Source organism: Apteryx mantelli, chromosome 4 (genome assembly GCF_036417845.1).
Source record: "Apteryx mantelli isolate bAptMan1 chromosome 4, bAptMan1.hap1, whole genome shotgun sequence".
Classification (NCBI taxonomy): Eukaryota; Metazoa; Chordata; class Aves; order Apterygiformes; family Apterygidae; genus Apteryx; species Apteryx mantelli.
Window position 1 is genome coordinate 49,644,421 of NC_089981.1, and position 19,055 is coordinate 49,663,475.

At 41.7% G+C, this 19,055-nt stretch overlaps 1 protein-coding gene across 1 annotated transcript in view; it reads left to right on the forward strand.

Moving 5' to 3' along the window:
- DPF3 (double PHD fingers 3) overlaps positions 1–19,055 on the forward strand; it is a 172,867-nt gene that overhangs the window by 73,823 nt on the left and 79,989 nt on the right. Inside the window, exons 3-4 of the mRNA XM_067295673.1 lie at positions 3,697–3,857; positions 9,001–9,108. Coding sequence (XP_067151774.1) covers positions 3,697–3,857; positions 9,001–9,108 — 269 coding nt within the window. The remainder of the gene's footprint in view (positions 1–3,696; positions 3,858–9,000; positions 9,109–19,055) is intronic.

Consider the following 19,055-nt stretch of genomic DNA (forward strand, 5'->3'; position numbering starts at 1 on the left):
TTGGGAAAACTATGAAACATGTAACCTCAGATAATTAATCTTTCTGACATATAATGTACTTTTTACTATTAATGTTGCCTGGTTATATTTTTTCTCTTTGTGTATTTCACTCAGTGAAACTCAGCTGATCTGTTTAAGTTTCATTTGAACTCATTTGCTGTCCAGTCTTATTCCCGCCCTTATCTATTCTCCAGTTAGACTGTAAATCTTCTGGGAGAGGGCTGGGGTTAATTCCACTTCTGTGGCTATACAGTGACTAGCAAAATGGGGCCATACTTTCCTTTGTTGTCCCTGATATGAATAATATGCTCTGGTTTTCCTGCATAAGATAAAAGATTTTATGTTTGGATATGCAAGTACCATATTGAAAACAAAGAAACAAATATCTCCAAGTTAAAGTTCCTTAAAAAAATTAACTAAAATTCAGAATAAGTCAGGTTCACTCCAGTGAAGACTAATGGCAAAACCAATCAACCAACCAACCAAAAGTAATTTCAGGGAAGCTGTTCTCCACTGAAATATGACTGACATAAAGAAATATAGTTTCTTTACTTTCCAGTATTTTATTATTCGTCACATTCTTCCCTTCAAAATTAAAGTCAGGGCAAGGCTTCAAGGTCCCAGTACCTGAATACTGACCTTTCCAGTGAATAACCAGGGGGTGGGTTTTTGATCATGCTTGCTATAGTGGAGCCAAAGGTGAGAAGCAAACTTTCTTGAAGTAAGGGGGTGTCTGACTGCTTCTTCTAAATTATTATCTTTTTAAGGCAAAAGATGCATATTTAAAATGTTTAAGATAAATATAATGAAAAAGCTAGACTGCAAGTAGCATAACTCCTGCAAAACTGTGCAAAGACTGAATTTGACCCACTAACTTGGCAGTACAATAACTCTCTGGTCATTAAACACATTAGGCTCTCAAACCCCTTTTTTCCCTCTTAGGAAATTTTAAATTTTAATCTTATAACCCAACCTGACAGTATCACTTAAAGCCAAATATTTAATATTCAAAGATTTATGGATATTTTCAGTCTTACAGGAAGATGGAAACTGAGTTCATCTGCAGCCAGATTTTCTAGCTTGATTGCTGAGATGTGTGGTATTTCTTTTGTTAATAAGGGACGCTTTCTGGTGTGCTTATTCCATTGGTTGGAGTAATTTTTTAGCACAAAGAAAACCTGTGCTGTGGTGACAATTTGCTATCACACAGCTGTGCTCTTCCTCCCAGTAAACTCCTTGGAGTTAGTGAGCATCCCTGGTTTAATATAGGGGGAATCTGACTTAACTCTGCTGAAACTCAAGTGTTTTTGGAAGAGCTGTTAATCTTTGATCAACTGGAGTCTCCTTGTTACTGACTTTGATTACACAAGTGTACAACTTTAATTACAGCTTTTAATAAGCTTTCCTTTCTTCCTAGTCACATTCTTTGCACAGTATGTGCAGCTTATCTTTTCCTTTCTCCTTTGCTCCCATTCCCTCCCCCCACCCCTTTTCTGGAAAAAGGGGACTTGAGGTCATTGCTGGTGATCCTGTGTCCAGAGATATCCCTCCGTATGTCCTGTGCCTATGGCTCACGCCTCCACCCACTTGTATGGTCCAGAGACAGCTCTCTTTTGGCTCCCCTGTAAAGATCCACACCAGGTTTTGCCCAGGAGCTCATGGTTGACAGGGGAAAGAAAGTGCTGTGAGATGCAAGAGTCACTGCAAACATAGTCTGCTGCAGGAAACAACTGGACAATCCTCAGAAAATCCGGTGCAGCCTGAGGATGTACTGATTCCTGTATGTAACTCCTGCCTGTTGAGGATGGTTCCCCCCCCGGAACACTCTAAAATGCAGCGGCTGAATGACTTGTCAGAGTGCCAGAGGGCAGCAGAAGGCCAGAAGGCTGTGGTGTCCAGCCATGGTGCTTGTTCCTCATCCAGGGGCTTGGTGTGCTGGACAGCCTTTGTTCATTAGAGAAATAATCTGATGGAAACCTTGGGAAAGACATATGGACTGATCATAGTAAATAACTGAGGTTATGGCTTAAAACAAGCACAAGGAAATACTTTTTTCACATGAGTTGTATTTCAGCCACGGAACTCATTGCCCCACAGTGTTTTAGGTTTGAAAAATGTATGTGAGTTTAAGAGGCAGTTGGATAGATTTGTGGAAGAAAGGTCCATCAAGGCCTATTAAACATAATGTCCCCAGTATGGGGTAACCCGAGACTTGGGGAAATAAAGTTCTGATTATCAGAAGTGAGGAGGAGGTACTGGAGAATCCTCCCTCTGTATTTTACTGTGGTTTTTTTATTCTTCCATATGCCTCTGATATTGACCCCTGTCAGTGAGAGGATATTGGGCCATGCAGCCCAGAGAAAAGAGTGTGGCTCCCATGGAAGTCACGAGCTGGAACTGAAGGGTCACTTACAAGATGCGAGTCATTCAGAAAACAGACACAGATGGTAAAACAGAGTAATTTGCACCAATTTGACATTCAGAGATGTACAAAGGGAGTATACTGTTAAAATGCCAATTGTGTCTGATGGTAGAGGGTAGCAGGGAAAACAACTAATAGAAGAGAACAGGAAATGGAGCCTCTTTTATCTCTCTGTGCATGCATCCCTTCAGCTCCCTTGCTGTGCATGTTATACTCTTTTTGCACACTAATGAATATCAGAGTTGGAGTAAGTTGTGCTGTATATTGCTCTACTCCTGTTTTCTAATGAACTTACCCTGATGGATAGCTTTCCCAGCTATTTGTGTCACGACAGAGTTTCACCATGACAAAAGATCAAGCATGAGGTTCAGCAGTGTGGCCCACCCACTTTGCAATACTCCAGCGTGACAGCTGCTTTATGTCCTCAGGGTATCTCTACTTTGATGCTTTTCCATCTTTAGAAAAATTTGGATGGAGAATTTGGGAATCTCTAGCAGGCAGAGTTTTAAAATCTTTTTCTAGGGAAGATGAAGATTCTACAAAATTTTTGAACAAATACTTATTTATGAAATAAGTGACATTAGAACTGTTCCTTCCACCAGGCATTAGAACAAAAGGTTTGCCGTGTTGGATCTTACCAGCGGCTATTGTATCCTGTTGCTTTGGTGCCTTAAGCCTGACTGTGAAAAGCTGCAGAAGTGTAAAGAGGACGTGTATTCTGACCATTACAGGCATGATCCTAGTTGTTGATGTGGGTGTTTTCATGCCTAGGAAGCACACAACATGGGGATTATGTCCTTTGCTCTTATGGGCTCCTTGACATCAAAAATGCTGGAATGAAGTTCTTCTAAACTTGGTCAGTGTTATGGTTGCTCAAAATATACTGCAGAAGTTGTTACAACACAGATTGAAAAGACTGGTTTTCTGGCTGGGCTGGACAAACTACAGGGAAAGACAAACAGTAGAGCAGGGTCACCATGGTGTTCATATTGCCTGACCCTGGGTCATGGGCCAGTGTGGTTGCACCATTTGCTTATTTAGTAGCTATACCACTACTGAAAAGATCTGTGTCCAGTTCCTGAGAGTCTGATCTTTTGATGGCACTTTCTGCACAATCTGCTTCAGCAGTGTCTTATGTCAGCAAGCTCTTCATGTGTTCAGAGAAAGTATTTCTGCTCATCCATTTTTAAATGAATGTCATGTCTCCTTTTTCCTGGCCTTGTTTGAGGGGGCAGTGCAATATTTCTTAATCTCTGCCCTGTCTCTTTTGACAGACTTGGGGACCAGTTCTACAAAGAAGCGATTGAGCACTGTCGCAGCTACAACTCTCGGCTGTGTGCTGAACGAAGTGTCCGCCTTCCCTTCCTGGATTCACAGACTGGGGTAGCTCAAAACAACTGCTACATCTGGATGGAGAAGAGGCACAGGGGACCAGGTTGGTAGCATTGTGTCTGTGTATGCATGTGCATGTATGGAGGGCAGGCCACTGAGCCCTCATGGGGTTTAATTAATAGAAACTCAAACTTGCTACAGGCCACACAGAAGAGAAGCTGCCTAAACCTCTTTGCCTGCAGGGGATTTCCTTTGGTAACTGCAGAGAGCAGATCCTAATTATTCTCTCTCTACCCAAAGAAGTGATTGCCTGACATGGTAGTTTCTAAGGCTGCATCACAGCAGCTCTTTTAATGCTATTGATCCCAGTTGGTAGCAGAAGACAAAATCCTCTACTCTAAACAGGACTGGAATTATCTTCAAGGTGTACTGGTGGAGGTGGGAATGTCCTGGATGGATGCTAAAAATAAGAAATTATATGGAGAAGAATATAGAGCAGAGGTGAAATACGGAAGAGTCCAGCTATTGGAATGAATGTTGTTCCGATGGTTGGAGATGTAGGTGTAACTCCTATTTCTGCTTTGAAAAGTTACTTGGGTATCAGCTCTGGAGCCTCAGTTTCTTCAAGTGCAGAAAGAATTTGGTATATGTCCTTAAAGAGCTTTTGCTAAGCCCTGTTCCAAAGTTCAATGAGGCTGAAGGGAAAAGACCACCATTTTTTTTGCAGACTTTGGTCAAAATTTCCTTTGTTAGAGTAAATCCATCTGAAATCCTTGTTTTAAAGGCAAAGGGCAGTCACCAGTTCAAAGGCTGGAGATGTTAGTCAGACAGAAGACAGAACTCCTCCTGAGATCCAGAGGGAAATTTGATAGAGTATGGCTCAGTATCTGACCCGTGATTAGCTCAGGGAATGTTTTTTTTGACAACACCAACCTAGGTTTCTTTCTTTTTTTTTTTTTAGAGTGCAGACCAGAGAGTTCAGGCAGGGAGGGGGCTAGGGTGGATGGGCACTGGCCGAAGGATGTGCATATGTGTGCATGAATACATGCCAATTCCTGTAAACTACACTGAAAAAAATAACAAACAGCAACCATCTCCAGGTCTGGGAAGGGGCAGCCTGCTGTTGTGTCCTTGACTGACCAGTTTGCAGGAGGTGGGCTGGAAGGAGCACATAGGATTCCTGGGGACAGACAAAGAAAGCAATTGCTGCACCTAAACAGGTGCTTGGCTGAAAGTTTCCCTTCCCTTTCACAGGGATGTACTGAGGAAAGGATCTTTGCAATGCAATTCCTAAAATTTCTGAAGTAGATTTAGGGGCTAAGTCTTACAGTGCTGTCTGAAAACACTTTCTGTAGTAAAATTCAGCCACTTCTGGTGTGAGAGACAGCAGGTGTTTTACCAGGGCTAAAAATACCCTAAGAATACTTCAGCTGCCAAAACTACCAGGGGAATCTGGGACCACTGAATGTGGTTTATGAACTGGAAGTTGTCTGAGGTTCTGGGCTAACCCTTCTTTCGCAGGTTCCTTTGTTCTTTTTTCATATGAAAATTCCCCATTCCTAAGAGATTATGCTCTGGCAAAATGAGCTTTTCGTTTTTTTGATAATCTGTTTACCCAAGGAATTTCTGTTTTTGTAGCATCTGGTTATGAGTAAGGTACTGCTATTTTTATTCTTTTAACTCAGTCATAGGCAAGTATACATCCACTGTATGCACAAGTAATGTTTTGGGAGGAGCATCTGCTACAAAAATAGGCATAGACAGTCTTGTGTAGGTCTCACTGGTGTCTCTGTACTTACAGGAGAAATCATTATATAGTGTTAAGTCATCAAACCAGGAATCAAGAGGTCTAAATACTTTGCCTTTATAGTCACTAGCTCTCTAGACTACCCTGAGCAAATTCTCTGTGCAAATCTTTCTTTTCTTATCTATGATACTGAACTGTTCTGCAACTTCCTCTGCAAAAGGGGATCAGTAGCAATTTCCCTGCAGGGCTGCAGTGGGGACTAATGGTGGAACATTCTTCATGGAGAATCTTAAGTGAATCAAGCCTCTTGCATCTGTTTGTGTGACCAAATCTGACTCCTTTGTTATTTTGAATTAGAATAATGAGTGCAAAATGAAGCAGCCCTCCTCCCCCATATTTGCTCTGCTCTTTCTTGATTTTTATTAGCCCATTTAGTGCTCCCTTGGGTCTCTTTGCATCATCTATTTTTCGTGGTACCATTATGATGGGTCAAAGCATCCCTCTGTAGTTTTAGCACGGCTGTTTTTAGGCTGTACACAATGCACTTATGCCCGTACTGAATGGCTCTGAAAATTCTCTGCCACCCACTCTGGTGTTTGGCTTGTGTGCTGTGTTCACTGCTGTTTACCATCCCTAACTGGAAAACTGTATAAAGGCAAATAGAAAAGCTCCAGGACCTCTTTTCACTTACAGAGAGTTTAAAAGACAGAGAGGAGAGTCAGAATCCCAGCATATTAACCTGGTTTCTTGCTGTCCTCTTTGTTAAAGGAGTCAGAAAACTGTATCTCATGATAAACAGTTCAGGGTTAATTTCACACAATACTGCACATAACTCCCTCCCTCTTCTCCCCTCCTCCCCCAGCCTTTCACACAAGCTTTGAGTTATGACTCTCCTACACTAATGAGATAAACAACATAACTCACTGCAGGTTCTGCTATTTCCTCTATAAGCAAATGACTGGAACCTTCTCTGGTTGCCCTATAAGGCACCAGAGGGAGAGACAACTGAGCCAGGACCGAAGACAGCAAGACCTGTATATGCATTATTTCCATATGCACTGCAAGATCCACTGTGGAGGGGCTAGTTTCAAAGTGTTCAGAACAGGCCCTTTTCTTGTTACCCCCTCATCTATGTAAGCGATCAAAGATCCACGCGTTATGTGAGCCATCACAGCGGTAGATGGGGGTCAGGGTTGAGAACGGAAGACAGTATTTGATGGATTTGGATCAAGAGAAGATATGGTATTGGTTAAGTTCACTGGACACTGCCTATTAATGAGCAAGGGTATTGTGAATAGGAATAGAGAGCCTTCGTCAAGGAATGTAGAGGTGGATGTTGAAGGTTTGTGGAACTTACGAGTCTGTCTGGCATCTGGCGTGGGCTGGAGGCCCTCTAGGGAAGACGCTTTCCCACCTCCTTCTTTTTGTGGACACCTGCTTTGTTTCACATTGGGCTTTCAGCTTTTTGTGGTTGAGTTTCACTGTCCTGACTGAATCCAGAACTGCTGATTTGTATGAGAATACTCAATAATTGAACCAACACTAACAGATACTCCCCCAAAACTGCAGTGAATCCTTGTTTCTCCCTGTCAGGGACAAATGTTCAAAGCTGTGATGCTTGTGTTTTGTTCAAAGGACTCTTCTGTAGAGGCCTGTGCAAAGGAGGGCTGATTCTCTGTCTCATTGCTTTGGTCTAGCAACCCCCTGTTTCAATGTTATGAGCAAGTTCTTGCACAGCACCTGCTGTAAAAGGGTGAGGCTCCTTGTCTCCACCTCTTTAATGACTCACACCAGACAAGCACAATCTACCCCATCATAATAGCAATTGTTCACAGTGGTTAATGTTTGCAAAGTGCCGTGAAGAAGTGTGTCAAGCACTTTAAAAGTTCTGATTATTCACAGGTTTTTATTCCCAAACCAGTCACAGGCTAGATGTGTCCCTCTCTGAAATGCATCTTTCTTTGGGGTGGGCATATTGCCCAGCAAACTGTGCAGCAACACAGCAAGGGTGTCAGAAGTCCCAGTCCAGTCCTGCTCTGCGCCCTGGAACTGCCAGGACCTCTGCGAATACTCCTTCTCCCAGCCATACCCAGGCAACGCGTTGTGGATGCTCTGTTTATGCACCAGGGCCTGAAAGTGAGTGGAGCGTGCTAGGGGTTTGAACTGGTGCTCCCAACAGCCGAAATATTTCAAAACAAGAGCTTAGGTTTCACTTGCAGAATTTGATTAGCCTGTTCCCTTGAGATGAATAATTTTGTTGTTGTTTCTCTCTCTCTCCCTCCCCCCCACCCACCCAAGTAACAGGATATCATTTATTTTCATTACCCTCATCTGGTTCAGTGAGTCAGTCTTGTTCCTAGGCTGGTACACTTTCCTGGCTGTTTCAGAAGGGCTGGTTGAGAACTCAGGCCATCCTGCTGCCCTTGAGCTGTTCTGCTTTACTGAGACTGCCTCGATGCTGTCCAGCCATTCACAGTTGGTACTGTTTCAGAGATGGTAATGCCACTCCTGTCCTATCTATTATGTGGTCTTAGCTGTTTTCTAAGGGCAATGAGTCTGTAAAGGCAGTCCTGCTCTCTAATGGCTACTGCATAAGGATGGAAGAGCCAAAGCACAAGTGGTGGATAGAGAGGGCAGGGGAAGTAGGGGAGGGAATGAAATTCTTCCAAAATTTCTGGGTCTTGCTGAGTTTCTATTTCTGTCTGTCATGAGCAACTGGGGGAGCTGACAATGCTCAGTAGCACTTGGCATGGTGTTTCCCCTAGTACTGATGCATTCGTGAAGCCCTGCTGTGTTCAGAATACAACAGAGAGCAAAGTATAGCTTCAACACTGGCTAAGGGTTGTCTGTCATGAGAGCCAGAGCAGCTCAGACACAGGCCAGTGATGCCAAATGTGATTCAATAGAGCATGCAGTAATATAAACATTACTGCTCTATCTCCTCCCTCCTTTAAGGTGTGTGCAGGTAATAATGAGACAGAAGAATATGTCTTTAAATAAAAGTCAAGAATTTAAGCAAAAATCCAGAGTCCAAATAGTCAGACCTAACGGACCTTAGCTTCCTGCTGCTCAGGAGACACAAATTCCCTGAGCTGTTCTCTGCACCAGGGCCCTATGATTTGCCTGTTGGAACATTCTCTCTTCTCTCCCAAGGGGCCCTCTCTGCCCATGGAGGAGGCATCGCCCCTGTGACCCAGGAGAGCCTGAAATTCTATTTACCCTGAAGAAATCACAAATTATTTATGTGAAGCTCTGGTTTCAGTGAACAGAGTGATGTATGTGAGTGAAACCTAGATTCTCTGTAGGCCTGATCCCTTGAGGTGCTGATGAGGCTCTGGAGTGCTATATGCCTTGAGTGCATAGTTCTGTCTCACAATTTGCGGGATTGAACCCTACAGCAAGGAGATCCTGGGAAGGCAAGAACAAAGATGCCAGAGACAGTGCTTTTGGTTTACAAACTGAAATGTGATTGTATTTCTTTTTTGCCTTTTATCTTCAGGCCTGGCCCCAGGTCAGCTGTACACATACCCGGCACGTTGCTGGCGCAAAAAGAGGCGTTTGCATCCCCCTGAGGATTCCAGGCTGAAGCTGCTGGAAATCAAACCTGGTAGGCATTTGTTTGTCTCTCTCTTGCCTGTGCTGCAGAGCAGCTGGCATACATGCAACCTCGCATTTAGACCTTGGACTGTACCTTTGCCTCTTTCCATCCATTTCTCTTTGCATCTGTTGCATCTTACTCAATTTGCTGTAATGATAACCACCAAAACCTCTGCACGCAACTCACCTCTTATAGAAATAGGTACAACTTGTATTGAATGCAGTGGAAGCTGAATTTACCTTCTGTGAATCCTGGCCTCTGCTAATGAATTCATAAGGATGTAAAGAATCAATTCATTACTAATTATTGCCTCGGTGTGTTAGTAATAAAAAAATCTCACTCTGGCATCTCCTGCCTACTCTTTGCGAGGAAGACTGCTATATGTGCAGAATAGTACTGGTGAGATTTTCTGTACCAGGGCTGGCAGCCAAGGGTGCTACTGGATTCTGAACAGCACATAACAATAATTAGTGAGGATATGCCACATTTGTATATGTGTGTATGCTGACATGTGTACCTTAGTCCTCAGGAAGGTGTACCTGAGTCCAGTTCTTTCATTCTTGTCCTTGGTACATTTTCCCCGCCATAAACTATGGGAAGTGACGAGTCTGGATGCTGAATGAGTGACTATAATGCAGATGCAGAGGAGCTGCAGCTGTGTCAGGTAGAGTGTAGTGTGGTGCATTCTTCCTTGCAGCTAGCAGTAAAGGCTTGATGTCTTTGGGGTCAGCTATTATGAGAAAGAGGGAACACACACACTCACAGCTGTATGTGTTTTTCAAGAGGCGAGACACTGCCAGTATGAACAGTACAGAAGAAAACCCCAAAATGTAAATTAAGAATATTAAAAAACCTGTTTGACAGAAGGTGGTGTCTGGGAACTGAGCTATGCACAAGAATACTGATGATTTTGCTTCCATGCAGTGGCTGGTGAAGAGGGAGGAAGAGAAGATAAAGAGACAATTTATAACCCCAGTAAATTCAGAGGTAAAATTCTTGTTGATTTTGGCAGAAACAGGTTTCTGAAGGCTCCCTGTCTTCAAGATAGCAGATGTCAACAGGCAGTTGGACAAGAGGAAGAAATGCCTATAACCACTCAGTTGGGGTTCAAACCAAGGACAAAATCTCAGTCAGCAAATAGAACCAGACCTCGTAGCACAGTCAGTCAGAGAGAACTGTTGAAATCAGCCAAGTTACACTGATGGAAATGAGACTCGGCTCTAGGAGCAGGAAGGTGTGGCCCTATAGAAATCTCTGCAGGAGATTTTGCAATGATGCAAACAGTGCTGTGCCTTGGTAATTTAGTAAGGTAAAACAGTAGTGTAGAGTTTAACACTTCTTTGCATGCATTACGCTTTTCTGCTGTACTCACTGAATGCCAAATTAGTGCATCCTATATGCCACAGGACATGAAAGGCAATTACCACAAAGTTATCAGATAAAGAGACCTCAGCATGTCCATCTCTCTGTTGTTTTTCCTGCTATAAACATCTCTTCTGCATCTCAGGAGTGCTACTTCTGTTACATTGTCAGTGGCAGCCAAATAAGGAAAGTTATATTGCTCTGCCATTTAAATCTATTTTCCAACCAATTTCTATCTAGTGATTAACTTTCCTTATAAGTTACACCACAAAATAATTTCTCTCCATCTGTGAATATCCAAACGAGACTCACTAGCCAAAAAAGGGATTTTTCCCTTCACTGGTTTAAAAGTATAAAACCCATGGAAAACATTGGAACTCCATTTAAAAGTAGCTTTTGACAATTCTAAGAAAAACATAGTTTATTTTATTTGCAACACGGGCAGCAGAAGTACTGTATATTTTTCAGGGGCTACTGTGGTGAAGCCTAATGCTGAACCTAGGAATCTCATTTTCTGCCTACCTCATGCTGACCTCTTTATTCCTTAGTTAAACATGAGGTGACTATGTGGAGCACAGATGTGGCAGTTTAAGATCTCTAAAGAAGCATAGAGATGAGGAATAAAAGATATCTCAAGTAAACTTTAAAGAAATTGTGGTTTCACTATGCCTTGGTCTTGAATGTCCTGCTCATGGCTTAGAGCCGTTCTCAGCAATTAGCCACAGTTTGCCATGCTTGTGCTGGGTTAATATGTGGGTAGCTGATTTTTATATAGGAGGTTGTTGAACTGCTTATACATGAGTACTACAATATATGCAAGCAGTGCAATTCTACAGCATCAAATTCTGTCTAAACCTTAGTTTTATTATGTTTTATTAATTATTCAGAAGGACTTCTAGTAAGATTGCCAACGTAACAAACACAGAATGGGATCTTAGCTCCAAAAATTTCCCATCTAGCAGTCAGTGGGATCAGCACAGGCAGGTGTGAATACTTTCTTGGATTGCATCTGGGCTTTTGGTGTGGCTTATTGTAGAGATAAGTTGGGACTTCTGCATGATTCGGGAGATGCACAGACCTAGGATTTTTGGGGGGATAAATCATAGCTAGTCGGCAGCTGGTCAGTTGCGAGCAGGGCAACAGTCCAAGAATATAATAAATCATTTAGTAATAATATAGTATTTATAGTTATAACCTACATTTGCAGTGTTGGCACGTTGAAGCTGTAGGTAGCAAAGTACATGGCCCAGCTCAGTGAGTGAGAATCTTATGTTTAGTAATACCAAAACCTAATGAAGAAAATAAACTTGTTCCAACACAGTCTCCTGTTTTTGTAAAGTGCAAACGCGCTACAATATTTTTCTTGGGTCAGTTTCTGCTTACTTCTTAACAGAATGGGATGCTTTTATTGTCTAGGTCTGTTGCTCTTATTTGCGAAGTGTTTTGTTTTAAGAATAGCTACAGCCAAAGTTGTAAAGATCAGAACACTGGAATAGAAGTTGCTGATGCAGCCTTTGAATGTCCATTGTTTTCTGCCATTGTACTCTGAGTTAAGTGCATGGATTGCCCTAGTAAAATTGTTTGATCAAGGATCTAGCAATTTTCATGTTAATACAATTTCTAAGCATCCTCTGTCCCATTCAAGAGATGTGTGGTAGAAATACAGTATTGCCCAAGCTTACTTACGATAACTGCTTCAGTGAAAATACAGTCAATATTATTACTAGGTCCTTATGAATTACACAAAGTATTCCTGATATTTAATTACAGATAGGCTGGTCTTCGTCTTTCAGTGGTACATTCATATCATATCCTCAGAACCAATCATTATGGCTCAACAGCAGCCAAGTTTTCATCACTGTAATGGATTCAGGCTGTTACATGAGTCATTACAGTATAGCAAACAAGACTCCTATGAACAGGGGTGTAGATCTGAAATAAATCCCCAGTCATGGGCTACCACCCATGTATGTTGATATGTTGATAATACTGTGATTTTCTAGGTACATGATGCCAAATTTATGAGGTGTTAATACTTTCATAGTATTCGTAAGGCTAGTTCTGTACCTTGTTCTGTGCTACCCAGTGTGGATAAACCTAATTCCCTGCAGAACTGGGGAGTGGTATTTGCATGGCACTTCAGTGGAGAGGGGTGGAAGGACAGGAAGCAAGGCATGCTTCCACAATCGCTCTACAGCTGGCTTTTCTCCTTCTGCCCAGTAAAAGGGCCTGAGCGCAGCTCCTGTGCATGGGAAGTCTGTGAGTGTGGGAAGGGGAATGGGTGAGGGAGGGGGTTGGGCTGGACTGGGTAGCCTGTTATTCCAGAGGAGCGGGAGGATATCTGAGCAGCTGGAAGATGAGGGTTAAAAATGGAAGAAATGTACCTGATTACACCTAAAGTGCCTTGAAGTCTTAATTGCTCCTTGTCCAAAATGTTTAGTGGTTTTGTGGTACTGGGTGACATCATGATTCTGTGTTGGGTCAGATATCAACATTGTGGAAGTGGTGGGTATACCCTGCTGACAGTCAGGGTATTATACAAGCTTTGCAGCTATGTAGATGAGAGCGAATAGGGTGCCTATGGCCAAAACCTCTGGTGGAATTTAAATTGGTAGTGTCCTACCTCAGTGCTACAAGATAGCTAAATATAGATAGATTCATACATACATACACACACACACAGACCTTTAAAGAATTTCATGTGCTATGTAAGAGTAAAGAATCTGATTGGAAAGTTCTTGTCTCAGTTCATTGCTGTCCTTTGATTTTGGACTGAAATCCAACAGCGAGGTCTTACAGCTGGCAGCCTTCCCACCCATTTGGTGGGTGTGGGGTACAGTTTGTGTGTGCTGTTATTCTGGTGAGAACGAGCTGGTGTATTGTGCTAGTTATGTCTTGTTACTTATCTCTGGGCAGTCTAGTGTCTAGTGAACTACAGAAAATGGTTTTCTTTTACCAGCTGTTGAAGAGGTAAAAGTAGCCAAAAAGTATTTTTTAGTTGCCGTGATGAACTTGGATGGATTCCTTCAAAGCAAGTACTGCTACCAGATTTTTAGATGCCACTTAAGCAATGCCTGACCTTTTTTAAATCTGACATATGGGATATACCCATGTGAGTGTGTTTGGGAATGAATGAATGGAGTCCTTATGGATAAACTGTTATCTCTTTCAAGCATCTCAATATGCCTTGTGGATACTTATGTCTCATTGTGTAAGATGTGTTTCTCCTGGTAAGTGATGAGTGTCCCCAGCTCTTGTGGACCATGCTCAGCAGATCTGTGGAGGTCAGCGCTCTTTAAAATGGGACATTTTACCAGGAAGTTAAAAAGCAAAGGGCAGAATTATCATCAGCATCACTTACTGTATGATAGCATCTAGACATTCAAGCAACATGTTACACCACCATTCTGGGGATGTTGTACAGGTTTTTTGCATGAGACCATAGGAGATCTTACAATCCAAACATACAAAATATACAAAGGAAGTATTTTTATTACAAAATGGACAAATGAGCCACAATGATAATAAATTACTTGCACGGAAGTCCAACAGGGGGTATGTGGTAGAGCTGAACACAGAAAAAACTCAGTTCTCCTAAGTTCCATCTTCTTTTTTCTTTCCCTCATTGACATGTCTAGTGTCACTCAAAGGTATTCGAGCCTAAAAATAATTCAAAACACTAATTTCATAAGAATTTCCTTTTAGCATTTTTCACAGGCCAACTGATATTGACTAGTTTCACTTTTGATTCCAATCATTTTCTATACAATCACACTTTAGTTCTTACGCAGCACTACAAGGCAGCAGTGTTTCATTATGAACACTGGAGGGAAAGGTGAATTTTTTTATTAATAAGAAGTTTTGCTACTTTTCAAAATGTATGGAAACCTTTCTGTAATTAAAGGCAGAACTAGGTTCCTGCTGTATTATAAACCCTAGCTGTGGCCCCCCTCTAAAATCCGCTAACATGATTATATTAGGATCAAAATTGGCAGGACAATTCTGGTGCCAAATAAGAGTACTTCTGTAAAATTTAGATGAATTGGGTAAGATGTTCCCAAATGGGGGTTATAATATCAATATAACAATTCTTCAGACTTATGATAGATTTCTGCAGTTGTGATTTTACCAAAGTTACTTTCGTGTAGAGCTGATTTTAGTTTTTTTAACCGTCCATGGATTTTATAAACAATTGCTTTGATGAAACCTTAATTTGGGGGCAGATATGACTTGACAGCTGGCAGATAGGAGACTTTTGTTTTCTGATGACTTGGTCTAGATCCCCCCAAAAGTTGGACTTTCATGGCCTGTTAACACCTTCTGTGTCATATGCTGTGTTCCCTCCAAAATCTTGAAATTAAAAAGGTTTTGATAATCTGCTTATTATTCAGGTGCTTCTGCATTTTTAAGTACTTCAGCTTTTAAAAAATTCCTCCTCATCTTTTATAATATATTCTCCATTGCTTCAAAATATCATGGATATTAGTTTTTTTTCCCTCCCCTTTTCACTTAATAATCCCTGATTCCACCTGCCAGGTGTTTAGCTGTGATAGGATTGGAAATGGGCTCTGTGTATGTTTGCTTTTTTATTCAGGCACCTGCACAAATAGGTGCTGCTGCAAGGCCAGCAGAGGGAGCAGTGAATAGTGTGGTTTTTGTAAGGGCAGGGCCTGACTCTGCTTCACATTAACTGAAGTAAGTGAGGAATTGCCTTTGCAGAAATGAATGGAACTATATGGGTGTGAAGCTAAGGTAAGAGAGGGCTTGAGCCTGCTGCATGAATTAACTTTTTAGTAGATTGTTTTTTTGTGGCAGGAATAGCCTATTTTTAAAATAACGTTCCTCAGAAACAGGATTTGATTTTGGTCAGTTATGCCAAAGCAACTATTCTATACTGTATTTAGGTCAAACGGGAGGCAAATAGTAGGTCAAATATCAAACAACTCAGGCTCATAGAGGGTGGACGACGATGAGTTTCATATCTGAAGAAGCTGCAAAACCCATGTTAAGGAATTTTACTGAACAGTTCCCACATGGATCCGTAGTTTCTGATTGAAACAGAGCGGATCTCATTTTCACTCACTCCTGTCAATCTTTCTTTTTTGGCACCTCATGGAGAAGAAAACAAAAAATATTTTACTTTTTGTGAGGGGAGGAGTGGATGAGCTTTAGTTCTCATTTGATGTGTTACAGTGCACAGTATCTGTCCAGTGGCCCTGCTGAAGTCTGAGATTAGTCTATCTTCTACACATATGTTACATTTCTGTATCACTTTGGAACAAAAAGCAGCTTTACAGTGTGAATGCAAATCTGGGAGCAGGGATACTAGAAGCTTTTCTTGTTTTGCTTTTGTTTTTGTTTTAGTTAGTGCTTTCAATCGGTAAGAAAAAGGGAACATTTATCGTGACTTTAGGAATCCCTAAACACTGCAACTTTTTTTTCCTAATATTTTTTTAGCAAACTGGAAACCTTTCATAAGAATGGACGGAAGTTTCATTTTTTTTTACCAGCGCTAGCTTTTATTTAAACCCAAGTAAATACTGATTTCTGCTTGGGCCTATTTTCATGCTTCTTACCCACCAAAGTACCTAAGTATTGGCCTAAACTTGAGTAGGTGTTTAAAGTAGGTGTTCATTCATCAAATAAGCCTGCAGCTTACTGTTGAGTCCATCAGTGCCATTGAATAAAAACAGTAGGCTTCAATTCTCCACTAATCTTGTCTTCAGATTGCACACAGCAGGACATGGCACCACAGGAAAGAGATACTGCTCTATGGCCTTTACACGTCCAGCCATGACTCAAGTTAGAAGCAGTGACTTTCTGTCAGCAAAAGAAAATACATCAGTGTGGGACTGCCTTGTGAATCTGCTCCTTCCTCTTGCAGCGGTATATAGCCAGACTCCATTCCATCCCACCCACCACCCTTAAATTCCTCCTGCAATGGGGAACTTTGCCACTCTGAATCTCTGGCCAGATAAAGTTTGCTTTCCTTTTCTTACATGGCACTAAGGAAACCAGAGAACCTGTCCCTTTGTACGTGCATTCACTGACACTGAATCCGAATGTAGAAGTCCTGCAGTGAAATGTCTTTGTCCCATTGCCAGTCTGCATGAAAAGTGCCAGCCTCTGCATTTAGTGTTCTGGCACACTATCATGTACTTGAATCACTTGTACCCCTTATAGGACTACACAGCTGCAAGGACAATGGAAAATCACTTTTTCTCTCAACTTCTCAGTCTGTAAAATGGAGGTGCTAAAACATTTATCTAACTTGTCTATCTCAGAGAAGTGCCTAAGAGTTACTTAGTAAATGTTTGCATAGATCTTGGGAGGGGTAGGGGAGATCTTAAATAAAAAGGAGTGTATGAATAAAGTATGCCACTTGCCAAGCCTTTCAAATGCCAGTATTAAACGTTTTGGCCATCAGCATGTAGCCTTGCAAAACTGTTGTGAAAGTCTACCAACTCTGGCACAAAACCTGCTTATGTGTACCATGATGTGATGAAAAACAAGTAACTTGTTACACACCCATTTATACTAAAAAAGAGACTTGCCATAGGTGAATGGGTGAGTCAGATTTCATAAGGCTGGTACAGCAGTGTAAACATTAGAAAGATGGCTCAAGTTTTGCACTGTGCATCTCTTTTTGCTTCATTTTCACCACTGATTAACTGGTCTTCTTTAACTTTCTCTGCGTAACTACCATGGCTGACTAGGCTGTGGAAACTGCTCCTTTAAATCATGGACTGTCCTTGCTGGGTATCGTTACATGTGATAAACTGCAAATTCTTAGCATTCTAATTCAGCCCAGTAGGTTCAAGGATGTGAGTGAATGTGTATTTTGCCAAAATGGTATTTCATGATCTTGCAGGTATGGAAATCCAACACATTCATTTCTAGAATGAGCAAATAATAATATTCTATGAATAATCTAGTCAAGAAAACAAAAACAATTTTTCTGCTGCTAGACTCCACAGTCATGCTACTAGAATTTACAGGACTAACTTTGTGTAAATAGTTTCTCTTTCATTTGTGGGTTGATCTGGAACAGGTCACTACAAGTATTTTAAATGCACAATTTTAACATAAGAGCTGTGTTGGTTAGCTAAGATTGCTCACATGAATTGCTTGGGATTACTCCTGGTCTTTGTGTGGCTGAGCCAGCTTACATAATTAGGAGAAAGCTGCTTGAAGAAGCCACTGGGTTTTGGAACCTCTCTGGGATTTGATCAAAAGCCCATTGAAGTCAGACCCTGCTGGCTCTAGCGATCAGGCTAACACAGAAGTAGCAACTACACAGGATAAGGCAATTTTGGAAAGTGTTACATCTTTACTTTTCTGAGTTCTCCAGGTCTTGTTCTAGAGAATGAGAATATACAGTGACCCACACATGCAAGGCTGTTATAATTGCAGAAGCAATGCAGCCATGTAACGGTGAATCTTCCAGTGCGATGTAGTCTCAACTGTATTTAATATATTTGTGAAAAATATGGGACTTTATGGTTTATGAGGTTATGGTGACTTTGGAGCCAGCCCATTTTGAAGAATGATTTGGGGCAACTGGATCATTATCATTAAATTGAAGGAATGAGTTGTGCTGATGAACTCATCAGGGCTTCTACAGTGTGACTGTGGGCCATCACTTGGTGCTTGGTTCTGTAAGATGTGAGGAAAGCTTGGAGGCCTAAGGCAACTGGGATGGCATTGCCTTGAAGTACCTGCGGCTGCTTAAGTAGGGGCTTGCCTGTGGTCCTACCATTCTTTCTGTTTTTTCCAGTACATTGTTTTGCTCTTTCACTACTCTTGGTGACTGTGTTTCTGGCCTACATCTGACTGGGGGAGATGGTAGGCTGCTAGGAAGCCTCTTTGGGAAGGTTCTTCAGCACATGCCTCTTAAGCTGCCAAGGTCTGGCTGTGAATGCAATGTCTGTAGGAGACATATTACTATAGGAGAGGTAAAATGCTGTGGGATTTATCCCTTTACTGTAAAGTTAATATCACTGTCTGTAAGTAACCATCAGGATTATTTATTTCTGAAATAAACAGGTTTTAATCTTAGAGGAGTAAGATGAGGTATGGGATTCTCTCCTTAGAAAAAAAAGGTGTTTTGAAAAACTATTTCAGTGCTCCCCGAATAGGCCTTGAGGGTGCTAGGGGTGGGTTGTCAAAGCAATTCCCTCAAGGCCTGTCAGGAGGGAGAGGTATGGGAAAACCCCTGGGGAAGTGCCAGGGGATGATATGCGGGGAACTACTTGAACATGACGATTTTGTTTTCCCCAAGGCCCAAATCTGCTCTGCAGCAAAGGAGAGGAGCAGCTGGGAAGCATAATCTGCCCTTTAGAAGTCTTCAACTAGAGCTGAACCTGAACAGCTTTGCTGGTGAGCCTCCTGGCCCTTCTAGTATAGCCAGTACCAATTCCTTAAGTCAAATAACCTGTGTTGGCAAAAGGATTCTTGTGGAGCACAAGAATAGTTTAGATGCAAGGATTAGACACAAGGTCCTAGGTAATGTGTCATCTTTTATCTAATGCACTGCATCTATTTTGTATGTTCACGTGAGTAATTCTTGGAGTTTATTGGTAATCATGTGAACA